The sequence below is a fragment of the Larus michahellis genome, chromosome Z (genome assembly GCF_964199755.1).
Source record: "Larus michahellis chromosome Z, bLarMic1.1, whole genome shotgun sequence".
NCBI classification, from domain to species: domain Eukaryota; kingdom Metazoa; phylum Chordata; class Aves; order Charadriiformes; family Laridae; genus Larus; species Larus michahellis.
The window spans coordinates 83358801-83383398 of record NC_133930.1 but is presented as its reverse complement, the minus strand read 5'-3'; the positions used below and the strand labels follow the sequence as shown (position 1 = coordinate 83383398).

At 37.5% G+C, this 24598-nt stretch overlaps 1 protein-coding gene across 50 annotated transcripts in view; it reads left to right on the top strand.

Moving 5' to 3' along the window:
• MEF2C (myocyte enhancer factor 2C) overlaps positions 1 to 22630 on the top strand; it is a 139169-nt gene extending 116539 nt beyond the window's left edge. For 18 of the 50 annotated variants that reach the window (XM_074570746.1, XM_074570740.1, XM_074570744.1 and 15 more), the window contains 4 exons: positions 9379 to 9551; positions 11797 to 11926; positions 12834 to 12969; positions 19903 to 22630. In XM_074570746.1, coding sequence (XP_074426847.1) covers positions 9379 to 9551; positions 11797 to 11926; positions 12834 to 12969; positions 19903 to 20224 — 761 coding nt within the window. In that variant the 3' untranslated portion in view covers positions 20225 to 22630. Of the gene's footprint in view, positions 1 to 9378; positions 9552 to 10818; positions 10843 to 11796; positions 11927 to 12833; positions 12970 to 19902 lie in introns of all 50 variants that reach the window. The other 32 variants (XM_074570771.1, XM_074570769.1, XM_074570765.1 and 29 more) reach the window with 4 other exon arrangements.
• The last annotated feature ends 1968 nt before the right edge of the window (positions 22631 to 24598 follow it).

Sequence of the window (24598 nt, the reverse complement as noted above, 5' to 3'; positions counted from 1 at the left end):
TTGTATTTATAAAAAGACAGCTTGAAAGGATTGAAAGGGAGAAAGCCCTAAGTTCACATGTAATGAACAATTGAGTGAGTCATACAAACTGTGGTTCTTTGTAAGTGGGATTTTAAAGACAGGCGTGATTGACTTCTTTTCCTTTATGACAAGCAGTTTCAAATGTTCCTCAAGAATAATTTGGATTCTTTAGATAAAATCCTTATCCTAGTGAAGCATGTGGGAATTTTATGCTTTACTTCAGTGAGACAGGGATTTCATTGGGTTTTTTGTCTGTACATTCTTGCTCATTAAGACACCACACTGTCTTCTGTTGCACACTGCAATCCATATTCTTGTTCAAACTCAGAAAATATAAGAAGGCATTGCAAATTAGCAAGCATCTGGATTTCATGCTTGTCCTGAGTCCTGAAAGAGATAGTTGATGGCTCCTGGATCTGGAATGCAGCAATGACTTTGCTCTGAGAAACAAAGCAAGAAATGCATTTAACCTCTTGAAGCTGGGACTGCAGCGGCACATGGAACCTCCTGGCAATATTAAGTTAATGTGACCCCTGCCCTGTAACTTTTAACATGATTCCCCAATTAAGATATTCAATCCATAGATGCCATTTGTTTTCCAAATCTCTTTCAAGCTGGTTTTTACTTTGATAACAGTTGCAACAGTCTGCCAGAAATAAAAGCCAGAGGAGACAGGGATGGCTTAGTTACTGACCTTTTCTTTGCAACTGCTTAAATTTCAAAACAAATCTAAGTAGTAGTATCTATGTGCGAAACACTTGCCTTTTCTGTGTATATCTGTTCTAATAACATTGGTAAGTTAAAAATCTAAGTGTATATAATTTGTGTTTCGTATATGTAGTCCTGGAACTTTCCTGAGATTGGATTCTAAATTATGCATTCTTCAGTTTTCAACAATTGTGCATTTTACAAAAATCAATGATTTAACTTTAGCTACATGTTTATGAAAAAAAAAATAATGTTAACAGTTATTTCTAAAATTTCTTTGGGGAAGGAAGAAAGTACATTTTCAAATAATGTGTTTGGTTTATAATTGTAATTACTCCTTGTCTTGAAATTTTTTTTGTTAAAAAAGCATTTTTCTCAAAAATGATACTTGATTTCAAACACCCAAAAAATGAAATTATTTGTGAGCAGCAAACAATTTGTTAAAAGCAGATAATTTTTCAAAGGCTCTCACTCAGGCAGTCAGGAGGAGAAACGAGTCTTCTCCTTTTGCCAGGCTCATATCTTTTTCCTACATATCTTCAGAAAAGATTATATTTCTCAGTAATGTAGTTTTCCTTCTGACCTAAGTCAGATTTTTTTCCTTTCTTCTCATGCTAGAACAGCTCATATAAAAAAGAAAAAATACTGTTTGATTTTTGCATAAACAGGACTAGAATGGAGCATCTTGTCAGCTAGCGCACAAGATGAAGGAAGATACATGCTTCTAAAATGCATTGTTTAATTGCTTTACTGAAATTTGAATTAACTTATAGTCACAAGAGATCTGCTAAGTCCTGAGAACATATCTTGGAGCGGGGGTTATTTCACACAGGTGCGGTCCAGATAAGATTTGCGCATCCCGCACATGTTAGGAGATTAGGCTTGTGCTACTTACGGCGAGATTTTCGGAAAAGCCATTATGCAAGCTAAACTTCAGATAAACAGCACTGAAACCCAGCCTCAATGTTGGTGTTGAGCTCTCCTAGTAGACTAAACCCTTCCAGCGTGGAAGATGACTGTGTTCCTAGCGCAGAGCCTGGACTACCCTTTGCGAACGCGAGCAGGGAGTGAGGACGTGGCACTGTGCCTGCTCCTCGTGGTGGCAGCCACAGCGACAGGGGCAGGGGCAGGGTGGCTGTTTTACCACGATAAGCCACTTTTAAGTGACTGTCCGATCCCTGACGCTTTGTGCCTTAAAAACTTATCACGCACAGGAGTATCGTTCTCAGGCTCACTGAGCGGTGCCCGTGTGTTTGAACTACAGACATGTAATACTTACAGATCACAAAACTGAAGAACACTGTGTGATTTTCTTAAGTGATTGTTCTCAAAAATTACAACTTAGTTGCTTCAAGCCAAACAAGATAACTTGAAATATATGGGTTTTGAGATGAGCATAGCTATTGATAAATAACCGTGTTAAAAGAAAATAGTGTTGTGGGAGTGGAAATGAACCAATACAATCAGAAGTAAACAGAAAGACAGTATTTCTGCATTAAAGCTATATGCTCTGACATTCCTGAAATGAGGTGCTATTAAAGAATTATGAAAGTAAATAGTAAGATGCTATGATCAGGCAATATAAGAATATATAATGACAAAAGTAACTGTATTGAAAAATTAAAAACCCACAAACAGGACCTGGACTTGGATTGTTAATTGCTCTGTTTCTTTGCTGAGCAAGAAAGGGAGGAATAAGGGTGATCATCCTTGAAGAAGAAAGAGCACTCCCCCTTCCTTCAGTGTGTAAAGAATTTGCGACAGACCCTCACTGCCTGTGAGTGAGTGAATATACCCCTGTTCCAAAGGCTGCAAGGAGAGAGCCCAGAGATGTGCTGAAAGATCTGCCGGCAGCCTGTGAAACCTAATTGCAATAAGAAATACTTTGAAGGGTTGCTCACAGTTCCTTATGTGGGTAGCCACAGGCTAATTCTGTAGACAGTCAGGTGCCACCTTTAGACTTATTTTATTACGGTGTGAACGCCTAGGCTAAAGTGAGAGAATAGTTAGTTCAAGAACTGCTTTAGAAACATTTAAATATGGATCTTATTATAGCAACAAAACATAACCGCAGTGTTGGTGATCAGGTTAGTTTGCCATGTACTTAGTTATGCACTTGACTCAGCAGTAAAGTATTTGCATGAAATGTAATGGTCTGTGATACACAGGTCAGGTTTCTGTTCTCATGGATGTTCATTCTACATCTAGGTGAACTCATCTATTTCTCCATTTGGCTGAAAAAGCATCTCAGATTTCCAGCCTCCCTGATTCATAGCATGTCCTTAGATTTCCAGAAATGTGTTTTGCAGTGTTTTCTGCGTTGTCAAGTGGCCAAAGAGACACTTCTTTATTTTCAGCTTCTGCCTGAGAAGCATCATCTCTGTCCCAAAAGAAATCTGAGCCCAGTTGCTGCAGTATGTTACACACGTGCGCTTTTTCAGCAATAGTTGTGTGCACCTGCAAATACTCCACATAGAGTAGATTGTAAGGATGTTCCAAATGTTATATGGCACTAGCCCAAGGGTTAGACACAATTTTGACTGCTTCATCCATGTAAACAGTTCATGAAGGTAACTGGCATTACTTGGCATGAAGACTGGAAGAGAAAGAGTTGGTTTATAATTCTTCCATGATGAGGAACAAGAAAGGAGCATGACGAGGACACCCTGGGCCAGCTGGAGGCTGGGAACAGCAAATGTTCCTGGGGGTGGCAGGGCAGGGCTTCTCAACCAGGACCCATCTCACCATCCCAGCCAGGGATCAGGGCAGGCAAGGCGGCAGCCAGGGGCTGACCCAGCCCTGGGCATCACGCACCTCCATCGGGATGAGGATGGGGATGGGCCAGGGTATCAACCCTCTATGCCCAGAGATATGGCAAAACTGAAAAATGTGAGCTACAGAATAGATAAGTTACTTTCTTCACAATATACTACATATAGAAGCAAATCATAGAGACAGTTTCCCTTGGGAAATTTTATGAGACCATTTACCGCCGCTGCAGTGGAAGCAGTGGAGATTTTCTTGGTTTCCAAAATGAGATCTCACTAACACAGAACTTTGAAATGGAATGCACAGCATAACCTTTAGCTTTGTGCAGTCCTAGTGCACGTGACCCCTATGTACACCTAAATGGCGTACGGTATTAGCAATATTTTAGTGACTCACAAATACTGTCTTTTTGTTCCAGCACAGGACAGCTGTAATGCCGTTAGAGCCCTTTCCATAGCTTTAGACTTAAAGAGCAAGAATTTCCCATTAACCGTTATACAACCTGCATGGCAAGAATGGGTGAGTTAGAGAGAGACCTGGATATCAGCGTAGTCTTCTAGTGTTGGAGGAATCTTGTATGAATCTCTAACTTTTTATTTATACTATTTCGAAATCATTAGTTTCTAAAATTGTAATGAAGACTTAATGAGGTAGTTTTCTCCTCATTCTCTTCCCATTCTTCCAAATGTCTATGAGTTCACAGCACTTTCATCCTCTTTCTGAGGAGCTGATACTTCACAAGATGCTTGAGAATTCTTTCACACGAAGTCAGTAGGTTTTATATACTACATGTGTCTGAGCTGGCTCCCAGTAATTCAGTAAAGAAGGTCCATTAGTGTAATGTTGTGGGAATGGGCAGCTACTTTAACGTAAAGATTTTCTTTTTTTCTGGGTAAGCGTATCTGCAGATTGGTTTTCTTCTACCGCTTGCATTTAGTAGAGGTCACATACAGTGAAATGACTGGCGTGCAATATGTGAGTAAGAATCTTCAATTATCTCTTTTTAAAATTATGTTTAGGTGAACACCAGTATACAGCTTCCTGGCATTAGTGCTTTATTGTTGGTATCTATTTTTTGTGGGTGGTAAACCATTGCCTGTTCCAACACTGGTTTTAGTGTTGGAATTTACACGTATTACTTTACATATTACTGTAATTTACACATAAGACGTAAGAGATAAAAAGAAACCCTTTCATTGCCTTTTAATTACTATTAGGAACAATAACCAGTCCTCCAGAATGTGGGAGAATGAACTGAAGAGTGCAAAACTGGGTGTAAATTAGCAAAATTTCTATTACTGCATTGATTCTTTATACACACATATATTTTGCAGTGGAGGTAAATTGTAGCATAGTTGGCTCTCACGTTTATATAGATTCATTCTAAATTCAATAATTCTTTTTGAGAGGCTTGGTGGCCAGTCATAATGTCATATATACAGGATGTGCATTTAACATAACCCAGTAAGACACAGGAAACCTCCATGAAATAGAATGTACATATTCTACGTGGAAGAACTATGATGATTTCCACAATTTCAATATCCTTGTTGGAAACTTGAAATGGCCATTAATATTTATTGAAACTCCTTCGAGAATTTGAAAGCTCTTTTCCTGTAAAAATTAATGGGAAGTAGGCATCCCAGGGTCCTAAAAATCTTGTAAATTCTCAACCCATATGGTCACTGAAAAGCATTAGAGTAAATGAAAGAGAGATCAAAGAAAGGACATATAAATTGAGTGTCTTGTTCTTCATTCTTCTAGAACTCCCATAGAGTTTTTTTCATTCAGTATATTTTTATATTTTTGAAATCACAAATTAAAAAGAAACAAGTAGGGACATGACAGGTTCAAAACTTCAGGCAATCAAAGTACAAAAATTTTCAAATTTTTCAAGACTTAAGACTTTGAATCATGACAACGCAGTTCAAGAATGCTGAGAGATATGGAAATTAAATTATTCTTCCCTCATTTGTGTTGTCTTAACACGGGGAAAGTTTCCGGGCTTTAATGCTCAGTACAGAATTAGTGCCTTGGCTCTAAGAATATCAAGAATTGCAGCCACTTTGCAATCACTGTAATACCAATGACCAAAACTACCTGTAAAGTACAGGTCTTACTAATGAGGGATGAAAGAAGAGAAGTAAACTTTACTCTCTGTCCTGTCTTGAATACACTTGTACCCTACTTGTACCCTTAACATCTTAAAACGGAAGTCACCAATTAAGACAGCAGTACATGAATTTGTAACATAGTTCAAATCGTAAGTTTCCATGAGTAAATGAATATTTTTTTTACTAATTCTTCTTAACTGACTAACTACTGGTGTACAAAAATAACTTTTCTGGGTGTTTTTAAAGCGTGATATTGCGGGCATTAATCATGCAGTCAGTACTTGGACAGAATGCCTTCTAAAGTCAATGGCACTTGTGCCTAATTGCAGAATGTGGGAACATGCCAAAGAAGAGCATTCTATGCTCAGAAAGCATTTGTCTTCGTATTCTGCCATTAGTCCAAATACAAAGTCTGGCACTGCATTTCATGACACGTGCTGCTCCACTAGGTCTGTCTAGAAACAAGCTCTTTTCTCTGTAAAATATTTTTACTCCTTCAAGTCAGTATAACAAACAACACGAGGAAAAATTATTTTCTCTGAAAACTTCTTGAATTGAAAATACTGCAAAATTACAAATTCTGACATATGCCCTTTAAAACTTGTGCATCTACTGTTTTTATTTTCATTATACATTACAAGTTATATCCGTAATGTTTAAGAATGTTCTATTCCAGCAAAAATATGGCTTTTAACCAAATAAAAATGTAAAGCCAACTTGCTCTAAAATCCATCTGTTTTTCATTTTCTTATAATCTATAATCAGGAAATCCATTCATACATGACATATAATTTTTGCGCTTTCAAGTGGATAGTGGAATGCGATGTTCTGCATACAGTCACATCTAAATTGATAATTGTCCAGGCAGAGTGTAATTTTAAAGTATAGGATGAAGGAAGGCTTAATTTGTATATTAGAAGTCTTATACATCTTTTTGCCTCTGAATGTAAATGAGGCCATTCTCTTCGGTGGATTTATTTGAAGGTGGGACAGCTGCCTCAGAGGAGGCCACAGCTTTTTGAGTAAAGAGGATACGGTTTAAAGAGCTGGTTTAAATGCAGACTCTTCTTAACTGTAAACCGCATGCATGCATTCATCATTGATTTTCAAATGATGGGTTTCTGTATCATTGGTTTAAGGTCCACAGTCTTACATTCCTGAATCCACATTATACCAAAGAATAACAATTTGGTGGCTGGAAAGAGGAACGGTTATTATATGGCTCCAAAATGCTAGCTGGCATAATATGCCACGAACAGCAGAAATCTACTGGTAAAGAGAAGATTGCAGTAGTTCTTAAAAATAATTTGATGTTCTAAAAATACAAATGTAAGAAATGTTACCACTGCTCAGAATATTTTACATCAGTAGGTAAATAATGTAAAGTTCGGACGAAAGTTTCTGAAGTTAGATACGGGTGCATTCTTTCTCTTAATTCTTAATAGAAAATTATATTTAGTGGATCTTTTGTAGAAAATGGGAGTTCGTTCTTTTAAGCGTTTTTGTTCTCTGAATCACAACCATAGAAACAAACATATAGATTACAGTGCATGGTGTTTTGTTAAATATCTCAGGTTTTGTGTTGTAGAACTAAAAAAAAAAATACACTGCTTCTTCAAACAGCTTCATTTTCACTCTCTGAACAAATGCTTGTCATACAACAGATTTCACAAGGCAGTCATACTTCCTGTTGGTAAAATAGCTCCTGTATGAAACCAGCACCAGAAAAACACTACTTTTGCTTCAGTTTCTTCTGTTGATCACTCCTCCACATCATTACTGCTTTTCAGTGCTCAGTTTGTCAAAGATCAACTTTTAAAAGACACTACAGTTTCTAAAAGAAAATACTGTTGTGCATTCAAATTCCCCTTCTTATTTCTCTGCCTCTCATAACACATAGCATTAAGGAGAGCATAATATGTAGCAAATCCATGTTGAGAGCAATCGTTCATTTAAAAGAAAAAGCCTACTGACACAAAATGGAAAATTCTTAAAAGTGTCCTGCTATTTTAGCTTGATAAGTGTAAAATACACTTTTCTTTTCATTAACTCATTTTATCTCACTAACTGTAAGATATTATTAAGGAAATAAACAAGCAGATTAACTATGTGAAATATTTTAATACAAAATTGCTGAAGTAATCTGAGTGTTTCTAAGTTTTCATCCTAATTCCTTTTTGCAAAGGCTTGTGAGATCATTATAATAAAAAGCATGTGAATAAACAAGCCATGCCAGACCTACGACTACAGGTATCTCACAAATACAGGTCAAGCACTTTGTGATTCTTTTCCTGTGTCCTAACCCTAGTGGTCACAGTTCAGGGTCTGCCAGAGCTTGAAGTGCTGTTTTTGCATTTAATAGCCTTTGACATAGTGTTTTTTTTCCCATGAATTTGATGATCTTATAAATACAATTAGCTGATGTGCTTGCAGATAAAAACGTGATACAACGTTAATCATGCTTGGACGCACTTCATTATCCTAACTAGAAGACAGGTTCGCTCTCAAGTACTGTCATTTTTATACCCACTTCGTAGATACCCATGGATACCCACCTCATGGAATTTCTCAAATTTAGTTCTACCCATTTACGTCCTTTAGGGCTGTAAACCCCATTTCCCATGTGAAAAAAAGTGAGATACTGAGTTCTTCCACTGACTTAACGACTACAAAGGAAATTTGAAGGCCCAGGGCATCTAACTCGTAGGACTGTGCCACACTCACTAGCTCATCTTCCCACACTATTTCTAGGTTGTGTCCTTGTGTTCTTGGTATTTATCCATGGAAGTTTTCTCATTTAGCCATGAAAGTTTTCTCTTTCATTTTCATACTATTCCCTCTCTATGACTGGGCAGTTTCCGTATCTCTCTGGAGCCTGTGCAGACAGAATTTCAAGGCTACACTAAAAAGCCATCTCTGTCCCCAGACTTTGTGTGGGTAAGAGGTAAAATTAGGTGGATGAAGTAGGAAGGTCTCATTTTCAGTGGAATGGTAGGCTAGTAACCTTACGGATATACAGTTGTCATTGCTACGTAGTGAGAGAAGGAAACCCTTTTCTAAAAAAGGCAAATGAAGCGTTTGCCTGTCAGAATTGTTCCTGGGGCCTGCAGAAAGCAGCAGAGAGATGAAGATGAAAGATATGGTGGTATTTTCCAAATAAGGTTATGCTCTTGCTCCCATTGACTTTAGTGTTGACAGAATCAGGTCCAAAAAGTGTGGTGAAAGAGAGCCAAAATCTTTGAAGAATCTTCCTAGCCCTCCCCCTGCCTTTTCTGGAAATTATATCCTTGCTATACTCATCCTTTGTTTAAAAACAAAACAAAATCATGACCTGGAAAGGGCTGAGTCAGGCAAGGCAGAATCCTCTGTAGCTGTCGAGAAAACACAGCAGAGCTTGGACATTTTTTTAAGCCATAAGATTGTCTGACTTTCCTGATTCTCTTGTAAGGCAAACGTTAGATCTTGGCTGCTTTGAGTGCACAGTATATTGTGGTAGATACCATAGCACTGTAAACAGAGTCATATAATTAATTTCAGCACATCGTGGGGATATTGGCTGCCATGAGAGAAAGCATTTTAAGACCAGTTGTTCCAAATATGTCATGTGTTGTATTTTCCTATAAAAATACATTACATGGCACCGGTATTTACACTGAATTTTTTTTACTAGACATTTTTAGTTTTTAGTCCTAAGAAATGCAGTGGACTTTATAATCATTCTCTCTCTTTTTTCTTTTCTTCTTTTTTTTTTTTTTTACCTAAACAGGAAATGGATATGGCAACCCCCGCAACTCGCCAGGTCTGCTGGTCTCACCTGGCAACTTGAACAAGAATATGCAAGCAAAATCTCCGCCTCCAATGAATTTGGGAATGAACAACCGTAAACCAGATCTCCGTGTGCTTATTCCACCTGGCAGCAAGAACACAATGCCATCAGTGGTAATGCATTTTCAAAGCTTTTTTTTTATGTCCTTCAGATAAGAGATATTTAGGAATTTCAAGGCCTGCTCAAGCAGCTAAAATCAGCAGAATAACAATCCATATTCTTGGTTGTTTGGTCTTTCTGTCTAACCTTAAGGCTTGACTTCGAGCTGAGGACGTAGGCAGAGCCTGTTTGATTGCTTTTATGAAGTCATATTTACTTCCTCCCTTTTTTCTCTTGAGTTGCAAAGTAGGAACTGTGTCCTGCACAGTCTAAACTTCTGCACTCTCTTTCCCAGTAGCTGGAAGAACCTTTCCTGGATTTGTTATAAAGGCTGAATTTAACCCTGAGTATTCCTAACCTACTATGTTTTTTCTTAAATATTTAGCCACACAGACTCTCAGCAGATGGCAGATTAACTACAAATAAATTAATTTGAACTCTATCACTGTGAGCTCCAAATTTTGTAATGATAAGAGGTACTAAATAGAGCAGCATAAAAAGGAGCAAGAAACTGATGTATCTCCTGCCAGGATTAACAAAATTTAGGCAGGCTATTATGCTAAAAGGTTGAATCATGAAGGTGTCATGTGCGTATCTTGTGTTTCCCTTCCGAAAGTTGGTTAGTGGTTGTAAGTAAATCTTTCATGAGTGATTTAACATTAAAAGTGAGCTTAATTTAAAAAGACTCTCAATGGTAAATTTAAATGACACTACAAACACATTTTCCCATTATGTAACAGACACTATTAAAACAACTTCCAAGGTGGCTACTTTAGCTTGACGCATAATAAATTAACTTTGCACATCAAACTAACCCCCCCACACCATAAATGTGATGCTGCCTCCTGAGAGGATAAGTAACAAATAGTCTCCTACAGGGCAATGCTCAAAGTCGACCAAGGCAGTGACAAACTGTCTGCATCAAGTGATTTATTCCAAGGTCCTTAAAACTGATACTTTCCAGGGGATTCTGTGAATGTTCAGGTCTCCTGAAGCCAGGTATAGCAACACAGTCTGCAGCCACTGGGGCTGTGGAAGAAATAATGAATTCTTAGAGAAAGTCTTGTTCTGAAAACTGGGTAGATTATCCTCGCAGTTGAAACAAACATCCCATTAGAAGGACAAAGAGGAGCTCTATGAAGTGTTATTTTTCCAAACTTTGCTCAGAAAGTGTTAAATTTGCTGCCCCTATAAGGTGAAGCTATTCCCTAGGCTAGAAATCTGCATCATGGTAAATATTTATATTCACTAATTTTTAATGCTCCTTTCCTATGCACTCAGTCTGAGGATGTTGATCTGCTTCTGGTAAGTGGTAGTGATGTTCATCTTAATAATGAGGAAGAGAAAATCAGTTATTTAGTATGATTGATACAAGAAAATCAGTTCTTTGGTACGATTGATACTTGTGTAGGTGAACTGTTGAAATACAATGGAAAACTTTACCATAACTATTTTGTGAACAAAAAGGTCATCATAAGTTTTGAAATTTAGCAATATGGAAGGCCAGGTGCAGGCTGTTGCGCACATTCAAATTATGCATGCTACAATAAAGCTTGCTGGTGTTTTGAGAGCATGTAAACTTGTGCCGTTGAACACGGCTCGGCCTCGTGGCATTTTTTTGTTGGCTCTCTGGTCGTTTTACCCTGCCACTCACAGGATTAGAGTCCTCTAGTGCAATTTTTACAGTTCAACATCTTACCGCCCCGGAGTTAAAGATAAACGTGTAACTGCTGAGCTACCTAACGCTCTGGAGGTTTGTTTTATTGCACAAAAACGAAGTAGTCAGAGCACCATCTGCTGGTAAGAGCTCAGTGCTCAGCAATCTCGGGGTGACCCTCACTTTCAAAGCATAAAAGCCAGTAGGACTGGGTTTGGGGTTTTTTTCTTTCAACTTTTTTTTTTCCCCCTTTTTTTTTTTTTCATTTGAGTGAAAAGGAAAACAATGGGAATGGAGTTTACATACTTCATTTGTTTTTCACACGATCTGTTCTTCTACCCACAATAAAAGCAATCTTACTTGTTACTAGTTCAGTTACCTAGGAGATACTGATGTAATGGGTTACTATGGTGACAACTGGTCTCTTGAAGGCTTGTAAATGATAGGGTTGGCAGAGTTCATAAAAGCCACATGTTAAATGATTAATTTCTAGAAATTTGTGTCAGCCTGTATTTCTCATGCACAAAACATACCCAGAAAGCTAATACACTCAACTGACTTAAAACCAGTCAATAATCTGTTTATTTTACTTACTTTAAAAGAATCAGAGGATAAATAACTCCCAGTCTGCTCAGTCATTGGCTACTCCAGTGGTTTCCGTAGCAACTCCTACTCTACCAGGGCAAGGGATGGGAGGATACCCATCAGCCATCTCAACAACATATGGTACTGGTGAGTATGGGTGCAAGCGTAATGCCGGGGGGGGAGGGAGCAAGATGCTGGCAAATTCTATCTTGGTACTACTCAATTAGCTAATGTTCATTGGGAGAAACTGAAAAATTCATAGCTGATGCACTTCTGCACTTCATTTACTTATTCTGTATCTGTCACTAACTTCAGATGTATCTATTTAAAAGTTAGCTGTTTTGTTCGAATGAAAGACTGCTTTGATAGCTTTCTTTTATTTGCTTTAATAAAAAATGTAACTTAAAAGACATTTCTTAATCCTCTTAATGCAACAGGTAATTTCATGTAGTTGAGGGCCCCTTCCTAATGTCGTAAGGGTAGCGGGAGCAAGCAGTTTCATCAGCTTCAAAGCACAGTTCAATAACTTCGTGGGCTACGACATGGTTCCCTGGGAGAGAGGAGAGACTAGAAATGAAGCCTCAAGAGATTCTTTCCAGTCCCATTGCACACTGCTGCTGTGTGTACATGTACAGCATGCTGGCGTACAGATCCAGTGCTCTTACAGGAGACGTGCGTTGTTCAGACACAGGCTGCCTGCTGCGTTCTGCAAGGAAGACTGTAACCAAAATATTATTAGGTTTTTCAAGTCTTTGCCTGTGTGCGAATGTATCTGTAGTTATGGTGGATATACAGGCTAAGAATGCTTTGGATCTTCCAGATCCAGAGAAGCCCTCCTAAATTAGAGAATAATTATTAGTGCATTATTTGCTCCCAAGTTAATGAGTTGAGGGAAGAGGAAGATCTACTTTTTCTGCTGCAACTTAATGTGATTGGTGTAATTAAAATTAAAAGGCTTATAAAATGACATGTGAAAATTACGATGCTAGTTACTGTTTAATTTCTTCCTCTTTAATTCTCTTTTAATTATTGTCTTTTCTCTTTTCAAATCTAGAATATTCTCTGAGTAGTGCAGATATATCATCTCTCTCTGGGTTTAATACAGCCAGTGCTCTTCATCTTGGTTCTGTGACTGGCTGGCAACAGCAACACCTACATAACATGCCACCATCTGCCCTCAGTCAATTGGGGTAAGCAGTGTTTTCTTTATTTTATTGTTCTACAGTGACTTCACTCTCCCCAGTAATAGCAAATCTGAAATATATCAATACAACATATCAGCACATATTTACTATGTGTAAGAGCTCCATTTTCCTAAACAGGAACTACATATTTCATGCCTTTGCTATGTAGCTAAAATGAAATATTCTGCGTCCATGACATTTTCTCAGTAGTGTAGTAAAGACTACTGTTCATGTTTTATTGTTTATTTCCTTAAATAGCATTTTATTTCACGACTAAAGACCAACCTAAACACTTATATTGTGATGTTGCTGTATTTTGCCATTTATGCTTTTTATTTCCAGTTACTATAGCACAAACATTTACAGTAAACTTGAAATTTTTTTAAATATTTGTAATTACCCAAGAGTGACATAATGATTTGACCTGAGATTAAGCCTTAACCTTATATAATAATCATGTACTCCCTTCTGCTCAGCTCTGACATTCAGGTTTCATTTCTTTGTAAATGCTTTCTACAAGCAAATAACATAATTAGGCATAAGAACCGTAAGACCACAAAAATAGTGATTGGCCTGTGTTGAGGAGGATAGGTATTTGCACCCTCTAGTGGCTAATTTCAAGACATTTGTTCCAGATTGGTGAAGCGGCTACATCATTTCAGGATTTTTTAAAAGTGTGAAAATTCACACAGGGAAGTCACCTAATGCATTCTTGGAAAAACAACCTATTGGCTCATTGAAGTGAAATTTAAGAGTATGATTTTCAAAAATCCTGGTATCTGCAGTTTCTATTGAGTAAGACCATGGTCATTCACCAGCACACCATACGTAGCCTCAGGTATAGCTAAACATATTTGAATTTTAAAAGTTTTCATTATTAAAAAAAAGAAGCTGAAAACAAAAACAGCTGTAGTGTATTTATGAGGGGAGATTTAATTCACATACATTTGAAAAATAAGCTCCTTTTTTTTTTTTCCAAAAAGAGGTGTTGCACATAAGCACTATTTTTTTTGAATGATGGCTTCTGTAATGTCAAATTATTTAATGCTATAAATGTGGCTTAAACTTCAAAATTCTCCTTCGATTTTATCTAAGCACTTCTTGTTCATTATCTTGATTTCTTTAGCATGTACAGACGGTTCAGGTTTTTAAAGGACAGCTATGGAAGTGTTTCAGAGGAAACAAATTTTTTTAAAGCTCATTTCTATATAAATAAGCATATACAGATACTAACTACATAAAAACATGCAACTGAAATAGTTGCTGTGCTAGAAAAAATAGTCTTGATACCTTTCTTTTATGCTGCTTCTATTCTCTTTTTGAGTTTGCACTGTTTCTGGGGCAACGTTGAGGCTAACTGTACAACTAAAGACATAAAGTCTCAAATAAATTGAAAACTCACGTGTTAGATATCAATGTATAACCTTACAATAAGCTGATTGTTTTCAGTGGTGTACCAAAGAATGTAATAAGGCTATTTGGTTAACCAAAAAAAGTATAAATTAAATCCTAAACTAACTACATGCCTTTTCATATATGTCACACATCATCATCTGTTTCTAATTCATATCACAGAATGTCGAATTGTAATGGCTGTGGCTGGTGGAATACATTCTGAGTTGCTACTTTTATTATTATTCTTTCAGTGATTTATAAATGAATTCAGCTATGAAAGCTGCTTCACTGACAGTTCTGGAGAAGTCTTCTGTCTCTGCAGAAAATCATAAGCGTTTATTTTATTTTAGTCACTGAGTTGTACATGCAAAAGCACTTGTGCTAACCTTTGAATTATTTAAAGAACGTGAAATTATATAGAACATATTCAGTCCATGTCAACCTGAGGTAGAATTTGCAGGAAGATTAAAACAATCACACAAAATTATAGTCATCCCCAGGTATTTGAGAAATTACATCTAGAAAGGGTTTGACAGCCCAAATTCCTGTGCTGAGTGAGGTCATATACTGTGAGAGGCTTGTTGAGAAAACAGAGTTACTGGAGGAGACATCCTAGTTCTCCAGCAGGTTTTGTTTTTCACTGAAGCCTAAAGGTGAAAACCAACTCTGCTTCCTCAGTGCACGGCAGAAGTGTATGGTTAGTAATAGGATAGGATATGGTTAGACGTATTAACTTGCTCCAGATAAATCACCAACAATTTCAGCGGCACTGTCAGAACCATCTTTAAGATAATTGGAGAAGATCTCTACAGCCTAACTCTTAACACTTCATGTTGACTCTGCAATTAGCAACTACCCTGGTGCCAGTGGGCTTGAGGGCAAATACCTGAGGACTGGGCGTAGTTCACTTTCCCTGTCTGCACAGCTTTTGGCCTTTCGCTGAGCCTGGTGAATAGAATAACAACGTGGAGCGTGTTTTGATATGACTGGGACATTAAAATAAGTCAGATTTTTCAACTTTTTAGGTTAAAAAGCAAAGTAGTACTTTTCATGGTCTTTTTAACTAGGTCTACATCTGGAAAAAAATGCACACAAATTATTTTGCAAATCAGTCTCTCTTAAAACTTTGGGATTTTGTCTGAACATTGCTGCAGTGTCTCTTACAGAGAGGATTATTGCTTATTTAACATGGACCAAAGAGTCTACCAGAAGTTAATTGCTGCTAACCAGAAGGGAAGTCCATCCCCAAATTTGAAATAAATGATCTAAATTTTTTAGGCATGAGTCCGTTATATGAAAAATGTTCTCTTTCATCCATATTTCCCAGTTTTAGAGAGAATCTTTTCTTCCTTAAGTATCATCCATGGGTGAAATTTCGGCTTTCCTAAAATATAAGAGCAAGCATAGAAACAGTATGTCATCTGAAGAATCTTCAGCATAGATAATGGTTTATGTAAAAGAAGTTTCTACAAACTTCTACCCACCTGAACAAAAAAATTGTCCAAATTCATGCATGCTGTTGACTTGTTCTGTGACACTTACATAGCAAGCTTATTACTTAGCAACAATTAATTTTGATTAGGTAATAGGCATAGGGGTAAATATTCTCCATTGCACTGTCTTTACTGAAAAATTTAGATGCAGTGACATCATCTTTTGTGAATTTGTATCAGTTCTGCCAACTTCCTTGCTTGAATAAAAGCCTTATATATTTAGCATTGAGCCTTTTTTTCTTATGCCACCATTGTAAATAAGATGTTCCAGTGATTCAGTTTCATGTTATTCTTCATTTAGAAATTTCTTTTTGAAGTGTGGACCTTTGTGTGTGAGAGCTAATCAAAATATCTTGACACAGAAACTCTTATTCTGCTTTTACATTGATCAAAAAATGTGAAAAAAAATAATTTGCTTTTACCTGAATGAAAAAAAGAGGGGAGGGAGGAAGGCTGCATTGCTAGCAAGTCAAAAATATCCTCTATTCCCCTAATTACAGACTAGCACATCACTAAAGTTAGAAAACTAGATTTCACAGTGAATTTTCAATGGTTCCTTAAGTGTATGTTTATGGGGAAAAATTATATGAAGTGAGGAAGTAAACAAATTTAGAGAAGCAAGTGTGGGCATAAAAGGTATGTGAGGCTCTTTCTTCCTCCAATAGACCACTTTCTCCCTCTGTAAAAACCTCTCTCGTGCATGTCCACGTCCTCACTCGTCGCCTCCTCAGACCTGCACGTCTGTCAGTGCATGCTGAGCTTCCACACCAGTTGGAGATTCGAATAGGTGGAGACGCACACAGAGCCGATCTCACTGCCATCAGCAAGGACTAAAGCCCCTGGCAAGCTTCTTGCGTCCCGACTTGCTGCCCACCTCTCATGCAGCAGAGCTGTGTAGTTGTTGAACCCAGACAGCAACCAGCATTTCTCCCATGTGGCTGTTGTACTCTAAATAAACATCACGTTTTCACTATACTGGTCTCAGTGGGAACTGCTGTGTAAACTTAAAACATTACTTTCCGTCATTGTCCCCATAAAATTAAAAGTTTTCATACAATGTATGGAAAAAGGTGATTATGTCAACACGAGTGGACTGCATGGCACTTACTGAGTGCTTATAATTATACCCAAACCTTTGAAATCATTTGCTTTATTTTCTCTGTGGATTTTCTATATTCAAAACCTGTTGGTTTTTCAGTGAACTTGGTGTAGGTTTCAAATGATGAAAATAGGGCATGCCTGGACCAAAATAACATAGTTATATGGAGCAACAGTGCAAAATATACATTGATACATATAGATAGAAACAGCTGTTTCTACACTCACACATAGACATACAGGAGAAGAAATCATTTTGTACCAGACAGAATTCTCATCTTTTATAATACAGCTTCTATTCTGCAGACCAGTCCTCTCTTCAGAATACAGGTCTAAAAACTAAACCGAAGCATTTGCTATTTCACTATTGACATCTATGTGTAACAGTAGGTTTCCCTTGTAATCGACCGTTTTGGCTCACATGAGATTCTTGTAAAAATGTTTCAGAAAATTTTAATAAAATAATGTAAATTCTAGTCTCCAACAAAACAGATTTTAGCAGAAAAAGACTATATTTAAAAAGAAAAAAAAAGTGATTGATGACACAAAATAATTGTTTTAATTTGTGTTGTTTTAAACCTCACAAATTTAACCTGCCAAAGTGACGATTTCACCTTTTTTCAATTTACAAAAAAAGTATTCAAAATGCAGATCAACGTGTAGCATTTTTAAAACTGCCACAAATTTCTATGCCAAGTGTTTACATAACCCCGCTGACAAATCACAAGGAATCTAAAGAAAAGTCTATAGAGATGCGTTCTCATACTCACTTCTGAAACGCTATCAAAATGCGAGCGTTGCAGTGTAGCAATACTAGCTGTATTTCATCGAAAATGCATCTTACCCCTCTAGATTTGTTCCTTTGCAGGCTGTCACACAGTAGAATGCAAGTATGTTCCATGCAAACAAATTTGCCTGAATATGGTTGTTTTTAACTAGCATGTTTTTTTAGCTGTCCCCAGCTTAGCAAAGTGACATGTCATCTGCTCATATCAAACAGTTCTAAATCAAATCCCCAGGCTCCACCATCCTGTATTATGGGACTTTCAGGTTTAGCTACAATCTTGGCATCTAAAATCATATGTAATCTTATCATACGTGCTAAACTGGCAGCCTGTTTTCCCAGGTGAAGTCCTAGCATCTCCTAAGCAACTGAAAAATAAAGTCACTGGAAATGAAAAGCAGAAAAAAACCCAGGAATGTATTTCTAATTCTTGTTGGATTCTTTTCAAGAAGTTTTTAGGAAAAGAGTGGAATATTTCACTAAATTGGAATGACGAAGTCTGATATTTACAGTTTCTGATATGTGTTAATTTAATAGTTACAAAAGCAAAGAAAATGTCCTGTTTGCCAAAAAAAAAAAGCCTACATTTGCTAATGTGAGGGCTGTTACTCACTAACTTATGTGAAGGATCACTGCAAATGTTGATACACTCACCTGTGTAGGAATGAAGGGTAGATAAAAGCACTTGGAGGTAGAACATCCTGTTTTCTCTGTTTTCTATGCATCCATAATTAAAGACTGAAATAATTCCTGATAAAGGCAGCTGGTATCATTCAATATTGAAGCCACATAGTTCCATTTCAAACCTGTCAGAAGGAAAAAAAAACATTTTGTCTTTCATCAAAGTTATAGTGAATGTTGTTTAAGTAAAGCTCAACTCCCGGTTAACAAGATATCAGGAAAAGTGGAATACTCCGATGAATAAAAATAACACAGCTAAACTTAATTGTTTCTTCTATATGTTTAAAAATTACTTCCAAATCCCAATATTTCTTCTGCTAGCAGTAAAAATGCCAGCACATCCCTTTGGGTTTAATATCTTCCGAGCCCAAGTAGCCTGTTGCCCCTCCTGCCTTCAGCCTCCCCCGGTATAAATACTCACGAGTAGAAACCTTGAAACTGTGTCTCTGGGGTTAGACGCTAACTGGCCTAGCAAATGGTCCCTGAAGTGGAACGTAATGTGAAGTGCATGTTGAGAACTCTATTTTAATAACCAAGAGAAAAGTCAGGTTTTACCAGGAGGTGGTGCTTTTGTACAAAACATCCTGCAGATGCAAGTGTGATCTCATTTCCCCGTAGAGATAAAGCGCATTCTGGATATTCACTCTCCTCCCTGCCTGTTTCAGCTTCCCTCTGCCACTGCCTGCCCACAAAAACGCACAGAAAGAAAATGGGAGTTACGTATCTTGCCTTTGAAAAAGTTGTAGCGTAGCAGTTTCTCTCAATGCTTGGAGCATCCTCTGAGCTGGGCTCTCCTACAGGCCAACAGTACAATCCTCTGGCATCTTCCACTGCTCTTCAGCTTCTCTTGAGTAGTTTATTCAAAAGCATTCTGGATTGAGTTATGAATTCAGATATTTAAACCATAAAATCGTATCTAAATCCTTGCCTGCCTGTGGTATGTTATTAATGTCCAGTATTAAGGACCAGTAATTTCAACTCTGTTCTTAAAGGTATAAAATGTACCTGGCCCAAATTTTTGCTCCTGTTTCACATCTGAAGTCGCGTGCCAAAATGAACAGCAATAAAAACAGTTGAGTGCATTCAAACTAATTGGATTAGTGCCAGCAGAAAGTCCGTGCCTCCCCGTCTCAGCCGGTGCATACACACACACAAGCATTAGTTGTAAAGAAACCTGCAGGTGGTTCCAACAGTGCAAAGGCTCGCCTTCCCAAATTTGTTGTGACACTTGAGTCAAAAAAAAAGAGAGAGAGAGAGATTGAAAGCCAGACGTCCTTTCAAACCGAGGGCACGTCCCGCTCAACCACAGTTGTTGTGATGCTTTCATCTCTCTGAATTTGTGGATTCCGCCCAGAAAACAGTCCTCGTGCTTTCCGCATGGGCTGGTCCTGCGCGAGCCTTTACACTGGTGTTTTGTGTGAGTGTTTGTGCATATCTGGGGGCTCCATGCCTCCTCCGTCTGTAACTGGGTTTCCTTTCCTCCTACAGAGCTTGCACTAGCACTCATTTATCTCAGAGTACAAATCTCTCCCTGCCTTCTACTCAAAGCCTCAACATCAAGTCAGAACCTGTTTCTCCTCCTAGAGACCGTACCACCACACCCTCGAGATACCCACAGCACACGCGCCATGAGGCGGGGAGATCTCCCGTTGACAGTTTGAGCAGCTGTAGCAGTTCCTACGATGGAAGTGACCGAGAAGATCACCGGAACGAATTCCACTCCCCCATTGGACTCACCAGACCTTCGCCGGACGAAAGGGAAAGCCCCTCTGTCAAGCGCATGCGGCTCTCTGAAGGATGGGCGACATGATAACATTATTACCTATTAGTTGTTTGTTTTTTTTTTTTTTCTTGCAGTGTGTGTGTGCTATACCTTAATGGGGGAGGGGGGGTCGATATGCATTATATGTGCCGTGTGTGGAAAAAAAATAAAAAAAAAGTCAGGTACTCTGTTTTGTAAAAGTACTTTTAAATTGCCTCAGTGATACAGTATAAGGATAAACAGAAATGCTGAGATAAGCTTAGCACTTGAGTTGTACAACAGAACACTTGTACAAAATAGATTTTAAGGCTAACTTCTTTTCACTGTTGTGCTCCCTTGCAAAATGTATGTTACAATAGATAGTGTCATGTTGCAGGTTCAACGTTATTTACATGTAAATAGACAAAAGGAAAACATTTGCCAGAAATGGCAGATCTTTACTGAGAGAGAAAGCAGCTGTTATGCAACATATAGAAAATGTACAGATGTTTTGACAGACCCAGCGGTTGGGTGGCCATGAATTGATGCTAGAAAGAGAACGGGTCACCTGACATACCGAAAATGCTCACAAACATGCAGGCATATCATTAGAGTATGGCACTCAGTTTAAAAGGATCAAAACATTTAAAGAGGACCATACTTGTGAAAATGTTGAGTTCGAGGGCTAACATATTTAATTTTAAAAATTCTGGGTCTGCATCACTTATTAAATAAAAAAAATATAAAAATATGTACATTACATTTTGCTTATTTTCATATTAAAAAGTAAGACAGAGTTTGCAAAGCATTTGTGGCTTTTGTAGTTTCCTTAAGCCAAAATGTGTTCTTTTTTCCTTGATAGCTTCGCTAATCTTTTAAACAGTCCTTAAGAAACAAACAAAAAGGACTTTTTGTATAAAAAGCACTACCCTAAGCCATGAAGAACTCCATGCTTTGCTAACCAAGATAACTGTTTTCTCTTTGCAGAAGTTTTGTTTTTGAAATGTGTATTTCTAATTATATAAAATATTAAGAATCTTTTAAAAAAATCTGTGAAATTAACATGCTTGTGTATAGCTTTCTAATATATATAATAATTATGGTAATAGCAAAAGTTTTTGTTATCTTAATAGTGGGGAATTATATTTGTGCAGTTGCACATTTAACTATTTTCTTTCGGTTTTCTTTTACTGGGTATACATTTTACAGATCCAAGTCAACGGTTGAAAGACTGATCTGTAAAAAAGTTAGGATTTACCCATGGTGTAACAACTTAAATCATTTTAATACAGCATTTTACAATCAGTTGGGTGAACTGCGATCCATTGTATATACTGATTAGTTCTTTCATGCTGTTTTGTGCATTGTAACAAGTTAAGGGCCCTTCTATTACTTAATGTCCTGCGTATCTTGTAGTTTTCCATGGGTTCAATGACGAAGTGGCATAACTTGGCCCTTTCTCATTAATGAAGCTGGTATTCTGCCTGTCAGAATGGGGTGTACAGCTCTAACGGCTGTCAGTTACGTGAGCGCAGGTGAATATTTGCCGAAGCAGTAGGGAGAGTTAAAGGGAGGGATTGGCACGAGCATGCCTATTATAAAGATTACTCCCCTCTCTCGCAGATTTAAAACTCATCAATTAAAGGACCATTCAAGAGGTCGATTGATCTTACACAGCCAATATTGTCCACCAGGTCGCTGGTTCCCATGGACCTCCACCGTCACGTCATCTCACAGTGGGCACGTTGTTGAACAGCGCTCACGGTGTATTTGCAAGATTTGCTTCAGCGTACGGCATCCACGTTTTCTCCCGCCTCATATTGTTCCTTTGAATAAAATAGCTTGACCAGAGGGAATTTCTGGGTATCGTTTCTTTAAGTCCCTCCTTGTCCCTCTTGTTTATTAGAAGAAAACGATGTTTTCAAATGTTTCAGTTTAACTTTTCTGTTGAAGGGAAAAAGTGTTTAAGCAAAATGTTAGTGCCATAGTAAATCTGTAATATTCCTCCTTTTTCCAACAGTCCTTCCAACTCTCACCTACGTGCATTGACACTATGATGAAGGATAGCTGCGACAGCTAAATATCGACACAGAATATTTTGTTAAGGGAAATCCACACTCAGTTTCCCACTGACACATGCAGTTGCTGTGCACTGCTCGGTGACAGAGTGTATCTCTCTGTGGTAGAGAATGATGAACAGACTACAGCGTGCATTAGGACATACGTTTTTCACTTATCGTGACTTTATAGAAGCCTGCCTTACAGGCACTCTCAGCTGTGCAGGGGCTAGTGCATATCTGGAAACTCTTTAAGCAGAATACTGTGCTACGAATGCATCCATCTTATCTTGTGTAGCAATCTGCAGGGTAAAGAAAAAGATACGCATGTTTAGAAAAAAAACACAAAAAAAAACCAAAAAAAAATCAAAAAAACACAAAACAAAACACAAAAAAAAAGGCAAAATGGGGCCCATAATTAATTTTAAAACACAAAAAAACTGTTTTTGAAACCACTTTCTTCACCTTCAGACAAACCTATACGCGTATTCTCTTCTGAGAATTTTAAACTTTGGTGTGTCAAAAATATGCAAATATATCACAAATGTACCTTGTCATTTCAAGAAAAAATACAACTTTATCAGTATTGTAGTAGAAACTTGTCAGTGGGGAAGGGGATTTGGTCTATTGATATATGAAGAATAGCCATATTAATAGTTTACCTTGCGATTTGCCTCAGCAACGCATGAAAAAAGAAAGATAGCGTATTTAACGAAGATGCAGTGTAATATATTACTGCAAGTAACTAAGCAGAAAGTAGCGTGAAACGTATTGCCTGGGCAATTTATATTAACTCTGACAGTGATTTTTGTATAAACACAAGTAGAACAGAATCACGTGAAAATAAATGCCAGTCATCCCTCTTGTTCCTGCTGCAGAGGGCAACTAACTTATACTGGCAAAATTGTGGGGGATAATGCATATTTGCAAACTGATCTAATGATAAGAAGCACAACTTTGATTGTGAAGTCACTTTCTGTAAACTATAACTGTCTACCTTTCTTGTTCCTTTATCTGTACCTTACCATTTATTGTATTTGCAAAGCTAATTTGGGTTTATTGTGTGATTCCTTTGTATTTAAGGAGTTTGGGGCAGAGCCCTGAAAGAGTATTAACATTTACTTTACCTTAACCCATGCTATATAATGTTTTAGGCAACATTCTTAATTGTAAGTTCAAACACCTGAAGTGGCATTCTAGACAACTGCAAGCATTGTTATAGCTAAGCTAACCTCTATTAAAAGGTGTTGTCAGTTAGTGTTTAATTGCTGGTGACAATTATATGATATACCCTATCTGCACAACCTGTATATTGTATGCATTGAGCCATTCGCAGTAAAGCTTTTGTCATTTCAGTGTTTTTCGAAAGTTGTGTTTTATAACAAAATGGCTTATATTTTTCCCAGAAGAGGAATTTAGCAGTTTTTAATGAATAATATAAAAAAAAAATATCTGTTGTCCTCAGATCTTTTTCAGGTAAAGCTAGCGTAAGAATAAAAGAACTCATAGACTGTTTTCAAGGATGTCAACCCTTTTGTATTGTATGTGTTATCCTATATACCCTCTTTTATCTATAGACCTAACAGAGCTGTTTTGTTTTCCTTCTTCCTTCGCCTTGAAGGTAAATGCTTTGTAATTTTTTAAAAGCCACTTGAAACCTCAATAAAGGCTGTTGCCTAAACATGGCATACTTCATCTGTTCCTGTTTGTGCCATCTGCTGTGATGTCGTCAGTTATATGGCATTAATTTCCTGCCACTACAGGTCTCTTGAAGGACTGATGGAACATTGGTGTCTGTTAGAATGCTTCAGACTGTAGATGTAATAAAAGGCTTTTGTTAATATATTTTAACCAAAGATGTGGAGCAATCCAAGCTTTGAGCCACAGACCTTCTGCATGAAAAATATCTGTTTGATTATTTTCATAATCAGGTGTTGCGTTTCTACCTTCCCTGCTCATACCTCAGACTGATCCGTACCTCAGTTTGATTCAAAAAAAGGTCAGTTAAGTAACTCATTAAAAAATAAAAACAAAAAAATGCAGTACCAGAGTCTTTTGTGGAGTAACTAATATCAGACCTGGGTTACCGCAGGCATTACACTTGGATTGCTTCAGATGGTTTGTTGTATCCTTTTTTTTTTTCTTTTTTTTTTTTCTTCTCTTTCATGGGGATTTGCTTCCATAAAACAATGGTGATAACAAAATAGCTTGTAAATGGGAGCATACAAGCATTTGCAACAAATATTAAAGTAGAGGCTCACAGCGGCATAAGCTGGACTTTGTCGCCACTAGATGACAAGATGTTATAACTAAGTTAAACCACATCTGTGTATCTCAAGGGACTTAATTCAGCTGTCTGTAGTGAACAAAAATGGGAAAATTTCAA